The 17,909-nt window shown below is 39.5% G+C and overlaps 1 protein-coding gene across 1 annotated transcript in view; it reads right to left on the reverse strand.

Moving 5' to 3' along the window:
* Positions 1–3,294: 3,294 nt before the first annotated feature.
* The window catches only part of LOC136697214 (chemokine XC receptor 1-like), a 30,486-nt gene continuing 15,871 nt past the window's right edge, over positions 3,295–17,909 (reverse strand). The window contains exon 4 of the mRNA XM_066672245.1: positions 3,295–3,742. Within this exon, the coding sequence (XP_066528342.1) occupies positions 3,362–3,742 (381 nt within the window). The 3' untranslated portion in view covers positions 3,295–3,361. The remainder of the gene's footprint in view (positions 3,743–17,909) is intronic.

A 17,909-nucleotide genomic window follows, 5' to 3' on the forward strand; every position in this document is an offset into this window, starting at 1 on the left:
CTTCTCAAAACTTTTTATGTAGACTGCCGTTTGGTACCCAGCATGGATAGTGTGTAATCAGGGAACTGTAGTGTTGCCCCAGATATAGGTTTGTCTGTTGTGGAGTAAGTGAGGAACTTTAGGATGTACTTTTGGGAATGTGGAACAGTAATCTCTTTGGGTGTCTGAGGGCAAGCAGCCACAGAAAACACGGTGAAATCTATTTAACAGCTTATGGAAATATGCAAAAAAATATACAGCTCTTATGCCAACATTAGTTTAAAGGCTGGTCAAACACACACAGACAACCAAGTGATACAGTTAGGTTTAATAACACTTCTAAGTCAAAATGCGGTCAGTGCTGGGTTTTATGGTGACTCATTGCTAAATTTTAAAGTGACAAATGTAGACATTATCAAACCATCCCAAGTCCCTGCTGGAATGAAGAGCTGGTGTTGCCGTTCAGAGTTTAGAAACTTCCTATTACTCTAAAAGCTTTTATAAGTCATCAGTACATGTTTATTTTTTTCCAGGGATATATTACTCCAAACAAAGCAAATAGATATCATTTAGAAACTGCTGATACATCTCTGCTCATTAATGTTCATAGTTTGTTCTGTGACTCTCTTTCAGGATGAAAGAGGAAGCAGTGTTCACACTTGCATTGAGAGACACTGGCTGGGTTCATTCAAGATTCCATTCAGCACAATTTATATGCAGTCACGTGTATATTGTAGCATGAGTCATAATATGTAAAATAAAAACTGAGGAGTAAAGAGAATTCAGCTCCATTGCTCACCACTAGATTTTCAAATGTAGTCCAAAGTTCAAACGTGTGCAGAGTAAACCCAGTGTTAGACAAAACTGAAGCCCAGTACATGAAACAACTGTTCTGTGATTTAAGAATGTTGATCCTTTAATAGTCTCTTAAATTAGTGTAGTTTTTATCTCGTATTTATTTACCAGGGGTCTACAGGTAGTGTCGCACGGTTCCTGTGTTCTGGGGTTGTGGGTTCCATCCCTGCCCTGATTCACTGTCTGTGAGGAATTTGATGAGCTCTCACCTTTTTCTGCATGGGTTTCCTCTGGACACTTTGGTTTCCTCCCACAGTGCAAAATTGCAGGCTGGTAGGGAGATCAGTTGGAAAATGCCCATCGGTGAGAGTGTGTTAGTGACTATGTGAGTGTGTGATGACCCGGCAGGATGAGATGGGAAAAATAATTTTGTCACTTATCTATTCTTATCTATTATTGAATTATTTGTCACTTATCTATTCTTCTTGCATTCGTTCTCCATTCAAATATGCATTCATTCTCCATTCATCTGACAGCGTAGCTCCTACATTGCAGTAGATTAGATGGGTTCTACCATCTGAGGGAATTCTCCCCTCCCAAATGTTTAAGTTGGTTGAGCCCACAAGTTGTCTTTTCTGGAGCAGTGAAATTAAATATAGCAGCAGAATAGCACAAAGCATCAGTCTGTGGTGATGGAGGGCAGGTGGAGCCGAAAAGCCAGGATAAAAAAAGGAAATACGTTGAAAGAAGATACTGCCAAATGTGCAAAATTAACAAATATGTTTTCCAGAGGACAGACCCCAGATGCAGCCGATAAAGAGAGATAAGGAAATAAATTATTATTATTATTATTATTATTATTATTATTATTATTATTATTAATAGGGACCTCTCTGGGTGACTGTCTGTGAGGAGTTTGGTGTGTTCTCCCCGTGTCCGGGTGGGTTTCCTCCCACAATCCAAAGACACACGTTGGTAGGTGAATTGGCGCCTTAAAAGTGTCCGTAGGTGTGAGTGCGTGAGTGAATGTGTGTGTGTTGCCCTGTGAAGGACTGGCGCCCCCTCCAGGGTGTATTCCTGCATTGCGCCCAATGATTCCAGGTAGGTTCCGGACCCACCCTGAACTGGATAAGCGGTTACAGATAATGAATGAATAAATCTCATATTCTCTCCCAAAAAACACCCACTCCCTAAATAGTGCATTATAAACATTTATACAACTATTATTACTACACTACCACATTTGTACCATGATTCAAGGTAGGCTCTGGACCCAGCGTGACTCTGAACTGGATAAACTTGGTGGGTTTCGGACCCACAGTGACCCTGAAGCGGCTACAGGAAATGAATTAATGTTTTTAGCTACGTTAATGAGTTATGTAAAGAGGTTTATTTACATTGTGGATTGACAGATTTAAATCTAGTATTTTAGTCCAAAAAAATATCACGGCATGAAAAAAATGTAAAACAAAACTCTTTAAAAAAATGACAATTTTGTTACTTTACAGAGATAATACAATTACTTAGTAAAACAAATTTATTATTTTCAGATTAAATATTTATATTGTCAATAGTTTTTTAAAATATATAATTATTTAAATGCAATTTTTGAAGAATATGTGACAAACAAGTGTAAAAGATGCTTCATTTTGTATCTTCAGTTGGTTTCATGATGAACTTGAAACCATGAATCTTTGGTTTTAACTTAAACATGACATTTTGCTGGGTTATTTGGGTCACGTGTGTTTTTGTGCATGTTTCCACACTGTATGGTTTATTCCCACATCAAACAAAACACTGCACTGTTTTCCGTCTACATTGTGTTTTTACAGTAACTGTATGACATATGAAACCTCTCATAAACAGTTAATATTTTCCTTGTTATGGAAACATCCACTATATTTTATTGTTAGTTTTGTTGTAAGACAAAATGTTAGCCACAGTTTAACACACCAGATGTCTACATAGATGTGATTTTTTTAAAGGGTGGTTTTCTTCTGAAAATAACAGATAGTATAGAAAATTTCATCATAAGTTTTAATAATTCCGTTTTTATTTTCAGTAAACTGAAAGATTATTTGCTATTGATAGCAAATATATATATATATATATATGTATATATATATATATATATATATATATATATATATATATATATATATATATATATATATCTTATTGAACATACATCAAAGAGCACTATCTTCCATCTTTGTAATACCTTTTTTAATAACACACAATAATTACAGCAATGTACCAACAGTTTCAACAGCTGGTCCAAAGCCTTGGAATTTCTTTAATGCTCTGTGTGTTCTGATTGCTTATAGTTGGCATTGTCAGTCTTACTGAGTAAAAATACCTCCATAGTTGTTTCATGGTCCCTATATTGAGCCCTGAGAACCCAGAATTTGTGGCCATTTGGTGGGGTCCTTGAAACTTTTTTTGCAAAAAAAAATCTGTAGAAATATCTTCACATGATTTCTGAATTTTACACCAACAAAAACATAAAACACTGGGTTAAGACAGTAGTGGGAGAAAGCGAGAAGTTTGAAGACATAAAGTGCATAATCAAGATGATCACTGACTTTCAATCTGTAAAAGTCTCTATCCCATAATAAACTAATGACTGTAGAAATAAGACAATGTTATAAGGAGCCCAGCCAACAAAGAACACAGCCACAATGCAGAAGATGAGCTTTATAGTCCTGTGTTTCTTCTTTGTTCGGGATTTGAGGACAGTCTGAACTATTCGTATGTAGCAAAAAGCCATGACCAAAACTGCAACCACAAAAAAACAGTTTTGTTCTAATGTAACAGCAATGACGGTCGTAGTGCTGTTAAACTCACAGTGAAGACTGTTGGGGTCGTCTGGTTCAGACATGACAGAGCTTTGCACTGAGGCTGGTATTGCTGCTGCAGCACTCACCACCCAAGCCAAGATGGGAACAACTGCAAACTTCTGACCTGTCTCCCAGAGACAGAGGGTAGACCACTGCTACATAGCGCTGAATAGTCAACAACATCAGGAAAACACTGCTACTGTAAAATCCAGTAAAGAAGATAAAGTTGACAACTTTGCACACTGCGTCTCCAAATATCCAGCCCCAGATGTAGTAACAGGCCCAAAATGGAAGTCCAAGAGTGAACATCAGGTCAGACACAGCCAAGTTGAGGATGAAGAGGTTTTTCAATGATTTCAGGGACTCGTAGAGGGCAAGGATCACCAGAACCATTACGTTACCAATGAGACTGAGAATGATCACAGTGGTAAAGAATATGGGAATTGCAATAGACCCAACTCTTTCTACATATTCCTTGTGACATATTTCATCAGTTTCATCCTCATCATAAGTATCATACATTGGTACACGTTTATTTTCTGCATCTGTACTGTGTTCTGGAAAGCAAAGAAAAAACAGATTAGTACTGTATCTCATCTCAGTACAGTTCTTCAATTAACAACACATGAAGTAAGGAAGTTATTTCTCTGTGAGAAGGTCTTCATTACAGCAATTCAGTGAATTTATAAAGTCCAGTCATTTGAATCATTACTGGCTTTAAATCTAAGATAAATCAAAACCTATGATTCAGAGTTAAAAAGGCAGAACTTACCCATATCTTTTGTGCCCAAATAATTCTATAAAATGATTTTCTCCAAAGTGAAAACCTGAAAAAATTTAAGTGGTTTCTTTAGGTTTAAACCAAACTTTTATCTTTTTAAAATGTCAAGATATTAGAACAGTTTGAGCTCTCGTTTGAACTGAGAGGAACAATTCAGGAGAGGGTGCTTTTAACATAGTTAAACTCACACCCCACCACCATCTCCGTTCCTCATTCAGTGAGAACCAGCTTTTTAAAATTTTGTTCAGTGTTCAGAAGTTGTTATATATTTTTAGAATTACATGAACTCATTAATTTTGTTCAGGACTGGATGCATGGTTTGAGCACCTGCCCCTTTACCTTATTTACCCTCCGTGTATTTAGGTGTTGTCTTGGTTAGTGAGTGTAATTGCTGTATTTTATGTGACAGTTCTATCCTGGCAGTACAGGTGGATAGGTTTTATTCAATATCACTGTCACAAACCAAACATTAAAGCTCTGACATTCTCTTTAAGGAAGTGTGACCTGCATAAAGTGGACATGTTGATTGCAGCCAAACGATGTAGTACTCACAGACAGTTTTAATAGAACAGGAGAAAGTGATTACTGGCAACGAATGAATGAATTTACACTGAGCAAACGTAACATTATGACCACTTCCTTGTTTGTACACTCACTGACCAATCTCTGAATTCCACTGACCTCACAGGATGCCGTTATATTTTTATAATTAAAGACTACAGTCCATTGGATGCTATGTATTTTATTTCCTCCATTTCACCCTATTCTTCCATGGTCAGGACAGAACCACTGCAGAGAAGGTATGATTAATTGGTGGATTATTCTCAGTGCTGTAGATAATAATGTGGTGGTGTGTTAATGTTTGTTGTGCTGGTACAAGTGGATCAGACACAGCAATGCTGCTTACATTACCATGTACTCTCACTGTCCACTCTGTTACAAACATCTGTTGCCATACAGTTTGTGTTGGTCTTTCTCTAGCCCTTTTTGAATTGACACAGAATGCTGTTGGCTGGATTTTTTTGGTAAATGTCTATAGCCTGGTGGGCACAGTTCAGTGAGTTGCGAGTTCTATCCTGGTTGAAACTATATAAATAAAGTCCAAGCCACTTGAAGAAATAAAACTTGTTCTGTATTATGTCTTGTTTGAGAGCAATTGAGCATTAATCAGAGTCAGTTTCACCACATGGCAATAGTCCTTCTCCAGCAGAGATACACAGGTTGGTAAAGTTAGATTGATAGCGGATATTCGGGTTTTGCCCCTCTTCTTTCTCCATTATTTCCATTTCACTGAGTACATGATGTATATTATACAAATGATATAATATAATGTCCACTCATGTATAAGTTCCATCCATCCATCCATCCATTATATGTAACCGCTTATCCAATTTAGGGTCACGGGGGTCCAGAGCCTACCTGGAATCATCGGGTGCAAGGCGGGAATACACCCTGGAGGGGACGCCAGTCCTTCACAGGGCAACATAGACACATTCACACCTACGGACACTTTTTTTTGAGTCGCCAATCCACCTGCAACGTGTGTTTTTGGACTGTGGGAGGAAACCGGAGCACCCGGAGGAAACCCACGCGGACACGGGGAGAACACACCAACTCCTCACAGACAGTCACCCGGAGCGGGAATTGAACCCACAACCTCCAGGCCCCTGGAGCTGTGTGATTGCGACACTACCTGCTGCGCCACCGTGCCGCCCCATGTATAAGTTATTAAGTATAATTTATTGTACATAGAGATTTGCCACATGTGAAAATGTGTCTAAAATACCGCATGATTTCTTTAATGGATTGTAATAATTAGATCAGTGGTCCTTAGTCTAAAGGTCCAGGACTCACTAGAGATAGGTCTCTCAGTCCAAGACAAATAAGTTTAAGTGAATAAAATGCTTACCTTAGAAAATATAGTTACCTTAGTTTCACAAAAACAACCAACCTATATAAACAGAGGAGCTTTGGACTGAAGTGAGAAGATATTGGCTAACTTCTCAGCAAACTGTCCATTGGGGCTTGTTAAGATGCTGTTCTTTTCATTGTAATAAACCTAATTATTTTGCAACGAAAGGATGGTGTCAGCGTAGCGGTCTTTTTCAGTGTCTTCTTCACAATACTGAAATTAACTACAAGAATTTGGCGACGAGGATGGGATTAGAGTTGTGGCCTTCATCATCTGGCAGCTCCTTCATACAGACTACCGCTTAAATCCGGCAAATAAAGGTGAGCTTTTCACAAATTTGAGCGCTGGTTGTATGCTTGATCTTTTTGATAGTTGGGCTGCACCATATTATCAAATCAAATCAAATCAAATTTATTTGTATAGCGCCTTTTACAACTGACGTTGTCACAAAGCAGCTTCACAGTTTCAAAACAGAACATTTAAATCAAAGCCCAATGCAAGCAAGCCGAAGGCGACAGTGGCAAGGAAAAACTCCCTCGAGGCTGGAGGAAGAAACCTTGGGAGGAACCAAGACTCACAAAGGGGACCCATCCTCCTCTGATCAAACTATAGATTGAATGTTAAATGATCATCAATGAAGTGTCATTATGCTACATAATAATAATAATAATAATAATAATAATAATAATAATAAAAATAATAATAATAAGGTGAGCAGCTGGTCTGGTCTGGTCTGCAGGAGAATCCAGCAAACAATCTTCCATCAGTGGGCCACCATTCTCTCAGAAAACAGTAAAACAGTAAAAGGGAAGCAGTTAGTTTAGTTGAGTGCAGCAGAGAATAAGAGCATGTGAATATTTTCTTTAGTGTAGTGACGGATCAGACTGTAACAGACTGGGAGTAGGGAAACCAGAAGGAGCTTAGGCAAAGACATCCTTTCGTTCCAAGCAAGAGAAATTGTGAGCACATCATCCACGTTTACCCTGATTCTCCATGTCCATGAGTTCCTGAAATGACAACCTTAAACTACACAGAGGTTAGTTGCCAAAGGCTAAACTGAACAAGTGTGTTTTGAGCCTAGACTTAAACATAGTGACTGTGTCTGCGTCCCGAACACTAGCTGGAAGATTGTTCCAGAGCTGAGGGGCTTTGTAGGAGAAGGATTTCCCCCCCGCTGAAGTCTTATGAATTCTGGGTACTAGTAAGAGGCCGGCGCCCTGAGAGCTAAGTAATCTTGGTGGTTCATAGTGTGTGATGAGGTCTTGCAAGTATTCAGGGGCGAGACCATGTAAGGATTTATACGTGAGTAAAAGAATTTTGTAATCAATACGGAATTTAACTGGAAGCCAGTGAAGGGCCGATAAGACTGGGCTGATATGATCAAATTTTCTAGTTTTAGTGAGGACCCTGGCTGCAGCATTTTGAATTAACTGGAGTTTACTCAAGTTTCTGCTGGAGCATCCTGATAAAAGTGCATTGCAATAATCTAATCTTGATGTAATAAAAGCATGAACTAATTTTTTCGCATCTGGGAGGGATAAGGAATTTCTTAACTTAGCGAGGTTCCGAAGATGTAGGAAAGCTGTTCTTGTAATGTTACCTATATGCTGATCAAATGATAGATCTGAATCAATTATAACACCCAGATTTTTAGCTGATGAGCTCGGGAGAACAGGGAAGTCAAAATTATGTATTAAGTCTGATACTTTATTTATAGCAGGTTTTGGACTTAGAAGGAGAACCTCGGTTTTGTCGCTGTTTAGCAGAAGGAAATTGTATGACATCCAATGCTTCACTTCTTTAACACAGTCCTCCATTTTCTTTAGTGTAGGTTTGTCATCTGGTTTGGCTGATATGTATAACTGTGTGTCATCTGCATAACTGTGGAAGGTAATGCCATGCCTGCTAATAACTTTGCCCAGTGGCAGCATGTATAATATGAATAGTAAAGGTCCTAAAATGGAGCCTTGGGGAACTCCAAATCTCATTTTTGTATGAGTAGAAGAAACATTATTTACGTTTACAAACTGATAGCGATCCGTGAGGTAAGACTTAAACCATGATAGGGCTGTTCCTGTTATTCCAACCATGTTTTTTAATCTTTCTAGCAGAATAGTATGATCAATTGTATCGAAAGCTGCACTGAGGTCTAGTAGAACTAGCATGGATACGCAGCCTCGATCAGAGGCGAGAAGAAGGTCGTTTGTTATCTTAACTAAAGCTGTTTCGGTGCTATGGTGTGGCCTAAAACCAGATTGAAATTTTTCATATATGTTATTCTTATGCAAGTATGACCTAAGTTGTTGGGCCACAACTTTTTCTAATATCTTAGATATGAAAGGAAGGTTAGAGATGGGTCTGTAATTGGATAGTACACTAGGATCAAGATTCGGTTTTTTGATCAGGGGTTTAATAACTGCTAGTTTAAATGCTTTGGGTATGTGACCTAGTCTAAGGGACGAATTTATGATTGTTAAGATGGGATTGATTATGACTGGTAATACTTCTTTAAATAGTTTTGTTGGTATTCAAGTGTGCAGGTCGTACAATTTGACGAGTAGATGATTTTCTCCAGTTCTAGCTGTGGTAGTGGGTCAAAGTCCTCTAGTCTTTCTTCTATGTTTTGTTCTATATCATCCACACCAGATGACAGACAGGCTGGATTTAGTAATATGGTATTTATTGTTTGTCTAATATTTTCAATCTTATTGTTAAAAAAGTCCATAAAAGCATTGCTGGTGTGAATGGCTGGGATCTGTGGATCAGTAGCTGCCCGATTGTTTGTAAGTTTAGAGATTACATTAAAGAGTGCTCTAGGATTGTCTTTATTATTTTCAATCAGTGAGGACAGATGTGCTGAACGTGCATTGACGAGTGCCCTTCTATATTGGATAAGGCTGTCTTTCCAGGCACAGTGAAATACTTCCAGTTTAGTCGACTGCCATTTCCGCTCTAATTTCCTTACGGTTTGACTCATTAGACTTTTTGACGGTTTGACTATTAGACTCATTAGTGTATGAAGTATTGTGTTGATGGTGCTGGGAGAGTTTTCTTTGTTTTAAATTAAAATAATGTAAAGATAGAATAAAGGTAATAGTAAAAGAATTTTTAGTCACAACGTGAAAGTAAGCTTTGAGTTATTGTGGAATTGGAATATATTAAAAATAGTTAGAATCCCTGGGGCCCAGTGGCATTTGGTTAAAATTTATGTAAGGTTAAAGTTAAGGAATATAAGGCAAATAGAAGAGAAATGAGAAAATTAAAAGTGAAGAAATAGAAGAATAAAGGAAAAAAGAAAATAATGATTTAAAAGGAAAAAGAATAAAGGAAAATGGAAAATAGTGTAGGTAGCCGCTGTTGGATGAAGCCCTCTTTTATAGAGGCGGGATTATCCAGGCCTAAATCCTGAAAAATCATTAGATGATTTTTGAGGTCATTTCACAGGAACTGGAGGAGTAAACTAAGGTTTAATTTGGGGTGCCCACTCAAAATACTGTTGATAAACACTGTTTGATGCTGCCTCTCTTTGAATTATTACCCCTCATCAGATAGAATAAATTACAATAGGAAATAAGGAGCGGCAGTGAAATGAAAAGCATGCTATAGTGGTGTTATTAAGTCGACTTTGGGTCAACTGTTGTGTGTATGTTGTTTTGTTGTATTGTTAGATATTCAAGCTTGGTTTGTGATTTGGAATGTTAGGAGGTTCTGTGAGCATCCTTGTGTGTGTGTGAGAGTGTGTAAGTGGAGCTGGTCTCACTTGCCCCTCTCTGGTGTTTGTTTGTTTTTGTCCATAAGAAGTGAGAGCTGAAATGTGAGGGGAATGGCCACCCTCCTCCTTCTGTTTGACCTGTTCAGATTGAGAGTGTGTGGGACAAAGTCTCAATAAAAAAGAATGAATGCAGGAGGTTATTATGAATAAGAGATTAGAAATTAATAGGGATAGATATTGATGAAGATAACCATTATAAGCCCTTTTCAAGACTTGGTACAAACTGGATTCCAAAAAACTTGGGACACTAAACAAATTGTGAATAAAAACTGAATGCAATGATGTGGAGATGGCAAATGTCAATATTTTATACGTAATAGAACATAGATGACAGATCAAAAGTTAAATCTGAGTAAATGTAATATTTTAAAGGAAAAAATATGTTGATTCAAAATTTCACAGTATCAACAAATCCCAAAAAAGTTGGGACAAGTAGCAATAAGTGGCTGGAAAAAGGAAATTGAGCATATAACGAACAGCTGGAAGACCAATTAACACTAATTAGGTTAATTGACAACATGATTGGGTATAAAAAGAGCTTCTCAGAGTGTCAGTGTCTCTCTGAAGTCAAGATGGTAAGAGGATCACCAATTCCACCATTGTTGCGCAGAAAGATAGTGCAGCAAAACCAGAATGGTGTTACCCAGCGTAAAATAGCAAAGACTCATAAGTTATCATCATCAACCGTGCATAACATCATCAAAAGATTCAGAGAATCTGGAACAATTGCTGTGCGTATGGATCAAGGCCATAAAACTCTACTGGATGCTCGTGATCTCCGGGCCTTTAAACGTCACTGCACCTCAAACAGGAATGCCACTGTCAAGGAAATAACAGAATAGGCTCAGGAATACTTCCAGAAAGCATTGTCAGTGAACACAATCCACCGTGCCATCCGCCGTTGCCAGCTGAAACTCTACAGTGCAAAGAAAAAGCCATTTCTAAGCAAGCTCCACAAGCTCAGACGTTTGCACTGGGCCAGGGGTCTTTTAAAATGGGGTGTGGCAAAATGGAAGACTGTTCTGTGGTCAGATGAGTCACGATTTGAAGTTCTTTATGGAACACTGGGACGCCATGTCATCCGGACCAGAGAGGACAAGGATAACCCAAGTTGTTATCAACACTCCGTTTAGAAGCCTGCACCACTGCTGGTATTGGGTTGCATGAGTGCTTGTGGCATGGGCAGCTTGCATGTCTGGAAAAGGCACCATTAATGCAGAGAACTATGTTCAGGTTCTAGAACAACATATGCTCCCCTCTAGATGTCATCTCTTTCAGGGAAGACCCTGCATTTTTCAACAAGATAATGCCAGACCACATTCTGCAGCAATCACAACATCATGGCTACGTAGGAGAAGGATCCGGGTACTGAAATGGCCAGCCTGCAGTCCAGATCTTTCACCTATAGAGAACATTTGGCGCATCATAAAGAGGAAGGTGCGACAAAGAAGGCCCAAGACGATTGAACAGTTAGAGGCCTGTATTAGACACGAATGGGAGAGCATTCCTATTTCTAAACTTGAGAAACTGGTCTCCTCTGTCCCCAGACATCTGTTGAGTGACGTAAGAAGAAGGGGGGATGCCACACAGTGGTAAAAAATTTTTCATTTTATTAAGGGTTATAAATGTGAGTTGTATTCAACTATGAGTCTAAGCTGGTCTGAGGTTTATTGTTGAGATTCTTTGCTACTTTGAGGTGTGTTCAATTGGAAAATAAATAGGTGATTGTTGTGTTGCAATCAAATGCAATGACAGTTCAGAAAGCACAGGACCAAGATACCCTCAGAAAACTGAATCAAGTACGACTGGTGGACGAGAAAAGAAAGAAAAGAAAAGAAAAAAGAAAAGAAACAGACTGTAGTTATACAAAGTCAGCCTTCAACTCAGCCGGTACCACAATCTCAGCTGAATCAGACACAACCTCAAGTAAACCAGTCCACATCAGAGGTGCCAGTTACATTCTGGCCACAGCCAGTTTTTGGTCAGATGCAGACTTGTAGAGCAAGAGGTCGAGGAAATTTAGGTAGAGGAAGACCTGGAAGATTTAACCTGAACTTTCAGCAGTCCCCTGAAGTGTGCTATAATTGTGGACAGTTTGGTCACTTTGCACATGAGTGCTTCAGACCTGTTGGGTCCTTTGAATCTGGATGACCAAGGATTAGTTCACATAGCAAGGGGGATATTAAGAAAATTACAAAGAACTTCAAGGATTTAAGCATCATATTCACATTAAAAAATTGAGTATGTCATTAGCAAGTGCACAATTTGCCTAGAAATTAATATTCAGAGGGGACCTATGCATGAAGAATTTTTGGAATTTGATGAAATAATAAAAACAGGTAGAAGGTAAATACTAGATTTTGTGGAAAATATTTTATTATTCAAGCCTGAGTTTATCTAACTAAGTAGGAGCTCAATCTGTTGCCAAGTTTTTGTGTAGAGCAGTCATAAGCAAGTGGGGATTTCCAGATCAAATATCTTCAGATAATGGGAAAGAGTTTGTGGATAAAACAGTGAAATTAATTTTGCAAAATTAGGAATTAAACAGCATCTGGGTACAGTATACCATCCACAAAGCCAAGGGATTTGTGAAAAAATGAATGGTGTTTTAAAAAATCAGATTGTTAAAATCTGCCAGCACACAGGTATAAATTGGATAGCAGCACTTCCATTAGTATTAATGGTGTATCGCTCAAGTGAGCTACGTGATTTGCACATTACTCCTCATGAGTTGGTGACAGGCAGACAAATGCCAACTCCATGTTTGTTCGTGAAGGTGTTTAGAAGAAAATGGTATAACGAACGCCGGGAACATCCTTTTGAAGTTGTTCGCAGTACTGGAACTGCGGTCCAGGTTAGAGGGTCTCCAACGTGGTATCATTTATCTCATTGTATTAAAGTGCCAAGAGATGAAACGCCTCTCTCAGAAGGAGGAGATGCTTGCTGCAGGTTCAGAAGAGCCAAGAGAAAGTGTGGAAGAACATACAGAAAATAACAGGCATGAGACAAACAAGAGTCAAACTCCTGTAGAGGAGATTGTCCCTGGTTTGGATGATGTTGATGACATTTCTGACAATGCCAAAAATGAGGCAGCTAGTAAACAAGACAAAAGATTTGGAGACATTGACAGTCTATGTCCCAGAAACAGCACAACCATCAAAAATTACAGAGAGCAGAAATCACACTTCATTACAATTCAGAGACTTGGCTCAACAACAGAGTCCAAGACCAGTTCGGAAAAAGTTTAGACCTAAACGCTCTAGAGTAGAAGAAATTTTGAGGAATTCCACTTTTCCAGTCCTGAATATTACTGAAAGAGTAAACATATCACAATTAACTACATTGGCACAACGGATAATTACAACAATATCATCACCATTGAAAACTGAAATTAATGTCGAACTAGGTGTTACGTCTAGTGACTTATGTGTTGTGTTTCTCTACTCTGAGTAAATGCCACAGGTGCTGCTGCTGATTTGCTGCTGGAACCGTGCACTGGTTGGCTGACAGATTTAAGGCGGAACAGATATAAAGCCCTGCTGGATGATGGAATGAAGCTCCTCCTCTTCCTCCTTGCCATTGCTTCTTCCTGCCAGATGAAGGCTAGTGTATGTTCATCTGTGAACATGCTATTGTTTGTGATTCAGCTCATGCTATTGTGTGTGAGTCAGCTGTCTAATGTGGTGTTAACCTAATAGTTATCCTACTCAGTTGGAAGCTGTAGGGGGTGTAGCCTTATATCTTTTCATTAAAGGAGTTGAATTGCATTCTGTTTATGTTAGGGAGTTAGGTCATGTTTTTGTATTTTCTTTCTTTATTGTTTTGGGTAGGTAAGTTATATATATGTTGGGTGGAATGGGATTTGTTTATTTTAGGCTTAGACCACTCCTGAAGTTTTGCTTCCATTATCATCTTGGAGTAAATAAAACATTTGGAGACTGAAGTCTGGTGAACCTGTGTCATTTCCTTGGTCTGGTGGGATTGAAGTGTGAGGAGTTGGGGGAGACAGATATACTTTTTTTTTTCCTTTTTACTTTATGTTGCGGCTTACCTAGACAGGCTGTAACATAAATTGGGGGCTCGTCCTCTTTGGGTTTTTTTTGGTGGGGGGGCTTTCTGCTTTTCTTGTTGTGGTCTGTCGGACTATGTCTGTCTGGCTGTTTTGTTTTTTTTTTGGTGGGGGTGAGCTTCTATGGTTTAAGGCTTCAGTATGGATGTGGCTGATTTTGTTAGGTCTCCTTCTCGTGGGAAATTGGATACTTACCGTAGAAAGGATCTAGTCTCGATTGCTGAGGCTTATCAGGTGTCTGTTCCTCGTCATGGTAAGAGGAAGGAGATTAAAACTGCTTTACTTGAGAAATTGGTTGCTTTAAAGGTGTTGCCAGATGGAGAGGTGGCAGTCAGTGCGCAAGTTGCAGGTGAGGGTGCAGGTGCTTTCTCACTGGTTGTGGAGGAGTCCACTATCAGTGCGGTATCGCCTAGTACGGGATCAAAACCATCTGATCCTCTGATAGCAGTGTGCCTTAAGGAGTTGGAGTTGGAGACACGACGGCAGGAGCGTGAGATACAATTACTGAAGGTGAGGGCTCTGGAGATTGAAGCTGAGAAGGCTTTGAGGTTATACGACCCTTTATATGACCCTTTGCTACTACCGCTGGGTGCTTCTTCAGAGACTACCGACAGGAGAGCTTCTGGCCCTGTTTCCATTCTTCCTGGTCCTACTTCTACTCCTTCTGGCCCTGCTTCCACACCTTCTACCCTGTTTATTCCTTTACCGGCTGCTGCTCATTCTTCTGTGTCATCCCCGGAACCGGCATTTGATGTAGGTAAGCATATTAAGTTGGTACCTCATTTTAGAGAATCAGATGTGGATTCTTATTTCCCTGCTTTTGAACGAATTGCCTCTGTTTTGCATTGGCCTAAGGAAGTCTGACCTCTGTTGTTGCAATGCAAGCTGGAGGGAAAAGCTCAAGAGGTATGCACAGCGTTATCTTTAAGTCAGAGTTTGGATTATGAGGTAGTGAAAAGCAGTATTTTACATGCATATGAGCTTGTGCCTGAAGCTTACCGCCAAAACTTTAGAATGAAGGTGAAAACCGCCAGCCAGACATATGTGGAGTTTGCACGTGAGAAACGGACTTTATTTGAAAATGGTGTAGTGCCTCTAATGTTACCAGTTTTGAACAGTTACAGGAACTCATTTTATTGGAGGATTTTAAAAATGGTGTTCATGAAAATATTGTGGTTCATCTAAATGAGAAGAAAGTTCTTTCTCTGGCAGATGCAGCGGTGTATGCAGATGAGTTTGTGTTGACTCATAAAACTGTTTTTACATCGCCAGTACGGTCTGACCGTGTGGTAAGAGAGGATTGCACATTACCACATGCTGCGTTTGTTGCTCCAGTAAAATGTGAGGTACCACCTAAAGTGTTTCAAAAGGGTCATAATGATGGTGAGACACGTGTTTGTTTCTTTTCTTTTGCCAGGCTTTACACTCAGCGATCAAATGTCCGGGTTTACAACAAAAGAAACATTTGATCGCTGAGTGTAAAGCCTGGCAAGAGAAAAGAAACAAACAGCATCTCAAAAGTGTGGGTCTGGCACAATCCGATGCCTTGTCGTCTTTGCAAAGTTCCAAACCTTGCCTGGATGACGGGTATAAGCCTTTTTTATTGAATGGGTGGGTTTCAATTGTAGAGCAGGATCATGAGCAGGATGATTACATCACGTTAAAATATTACGAGATACAGGGGCTGCTCAGTCGTTTATTTTAGAAAGTGTGTTGCCCTTCTCCGAAAAGACGTTTTGTGGGTCCTCTGTTTTGGTACGGGGTATTGAGATGGGTCATCTGCAAGTTCCCTTGCACACGATTTATTTGAAATCTGGGTTAGTTAAAGGTCTTGTAAAGGTTGCTGTGCGAGATAGGTTGCAGGTGTCTCCCTCATTCTTGGGAACGATTTGGCTGGAGGAAAAGTGTTTCCTTTGCCAGAAGTGAGTGTGATGCCTGAAACTAGTGACATCGATCCAAAAATTATCTTTGTTCCCTGGTTGTGTGGTAACAAGGGCTCAAGCTCGTAAAATTCCAGAGGTACCCCTTTTAGGGACATTTATGGCACCTCAAGGTCCACCAGTTGTGAAGGAGACAAAAGCAAGTGGTGACAAAAAAATTTTTGGGGAAGTGATTATGACAGGGTTAAAAATTGGGAGAAAGCAGCTGATTGAAGCTCAGCAAGGTGATGCATCTTTAGCCTTGTGTTTTGCTAAAACTGTTCCGGAGGGGGATATAAATAAATCAGCGGTTGCTTATTATGTGAGTGAGGGAATTTTGAAACGAAAGTGGACACCTACAGGAACCTCTGATTTGGGTTGGAACACTATCCATCAGATTGTCATTCCAGAGGCTTATAGAGGTCCTGTTTTGAGCCTAGCACATGAGAATGCATTTTCTGGTCATTTAGGAGTTACTAAGACTTATGACCGTATTTTGAGACATTTCTTTTGGCCGGGACTCGAGTGATGTTTCAAATTTCTGTCGTTCTTGTCATGTATGCCAACTAGTAGGTAAACCTAATCAGTCAATTCTGTCAGCTCCCCTTCATCCAATACCAGTGATGGGGGAGCCTTTCGAGAAAATCATTTTGGATTGTGTGGGTCCATTGCCAAGGACAAAGGCAGGACATGAATATTTGTTAACAATAATGTGTTCTGCTACTCGTTTTCCTGAGGCCATTCCCTTACGCACCATCAGCTCTAAGGCAGTGGTCAAGGCTTTGGTGAAATTCTGCTCTACATTTGGGTTGCCCAAGGTTATTCAAACAGATCAGGGTTCCAATTTCATCTCTAAGATTTTTTCTCAAGTGAATGAGATGTCAATTAAACATCAAGTAGCTAGTGCCTATCACCCAGAATCACAAGGGGCATTGGAGCGATTTCACCAAACATTAAAATCTATGCTGCGCAAATACTGCTTTGAATCAGGACGTGATTGGGATGAGGGAGTCCCTTTTCTTTTGTTTGCTTTACGGGAGGTAGTTCAGGAATCTCTTGGATTTAGTCCTGCACAGTTGGTGTTCGCACATACAGTTCGGGGACCACTTAGAATGCTCCATGAGCAATTGAGTGCTGAGCAGTTGTCAGAAAAACACAATGTGTTGGAGTATGTGAGTGCGTTTCGTGAACGTCTGCATAACGCTTGTAAAATAGCTATGGCTTCATTAACTGCTGCTCAAGTTAAAATGAAACGTCGTTTTGACAAAAGAGCAAGGTGTTGTGAATTTCTTCCTGGAGATAAAGTTTTAGTATTTCTCCCTATCTCTGGTTCAGCCTTACAGGCTAAATTTTCTGGTCCTTACGTAATTGAATCCAAACTTAGTGAAACAGATTATGTGGTTAAAACCCCTGACCGGAAAAGGAAAAGTCGCGTCTGCCATATCAATATGTTAAAGGCCTATGTGTGTCGTGGTCCTGTGGGAAGTTGTGAAGTGTTACCCACTACTGTTGCTGCTATTCCGTTTGTATATAACCCTGAAGAAGATGGGTTAACGTTGCGTAGTGTACCTTTTGTGCCAGCACGTTTATCCAATTCAGAGATTTTAGCTAATTTATCATCACATTTAATGCATTTGTCTAAAAGTGAGCGTGAAGAGGTGATAAGTTTTATTCAGGGTCACTTATCTTTGTTTTCTGATATTCCATCTCAGACGTCCATTGTGTATCATGACATAGATGTTAATAATCACAGACCCATTAAACAAAATGCGTATCGGGTTAATCCAGCTAAAAGGAATTTGATGCAAAAGGAAGTAGGATATTTGATGGACACAGGGTTTG

The sequence above is a fragment of the Hoplias malabaricus genome, chromosome 5, assembly GCF_029633855.1.
Source record: "Hoplias malabaricus isolate fHopMal1 chromosome 5, fHopMal1.hap1, whole genome shotgun sequence".
NCBI classification, from domain to species: domain Eukaryota; kingdom Metazoa; phylum Chordata; class Actinopteri; order Characiformes; family Erythrinidae; genus Hoplias; species Hoplias malabaricus.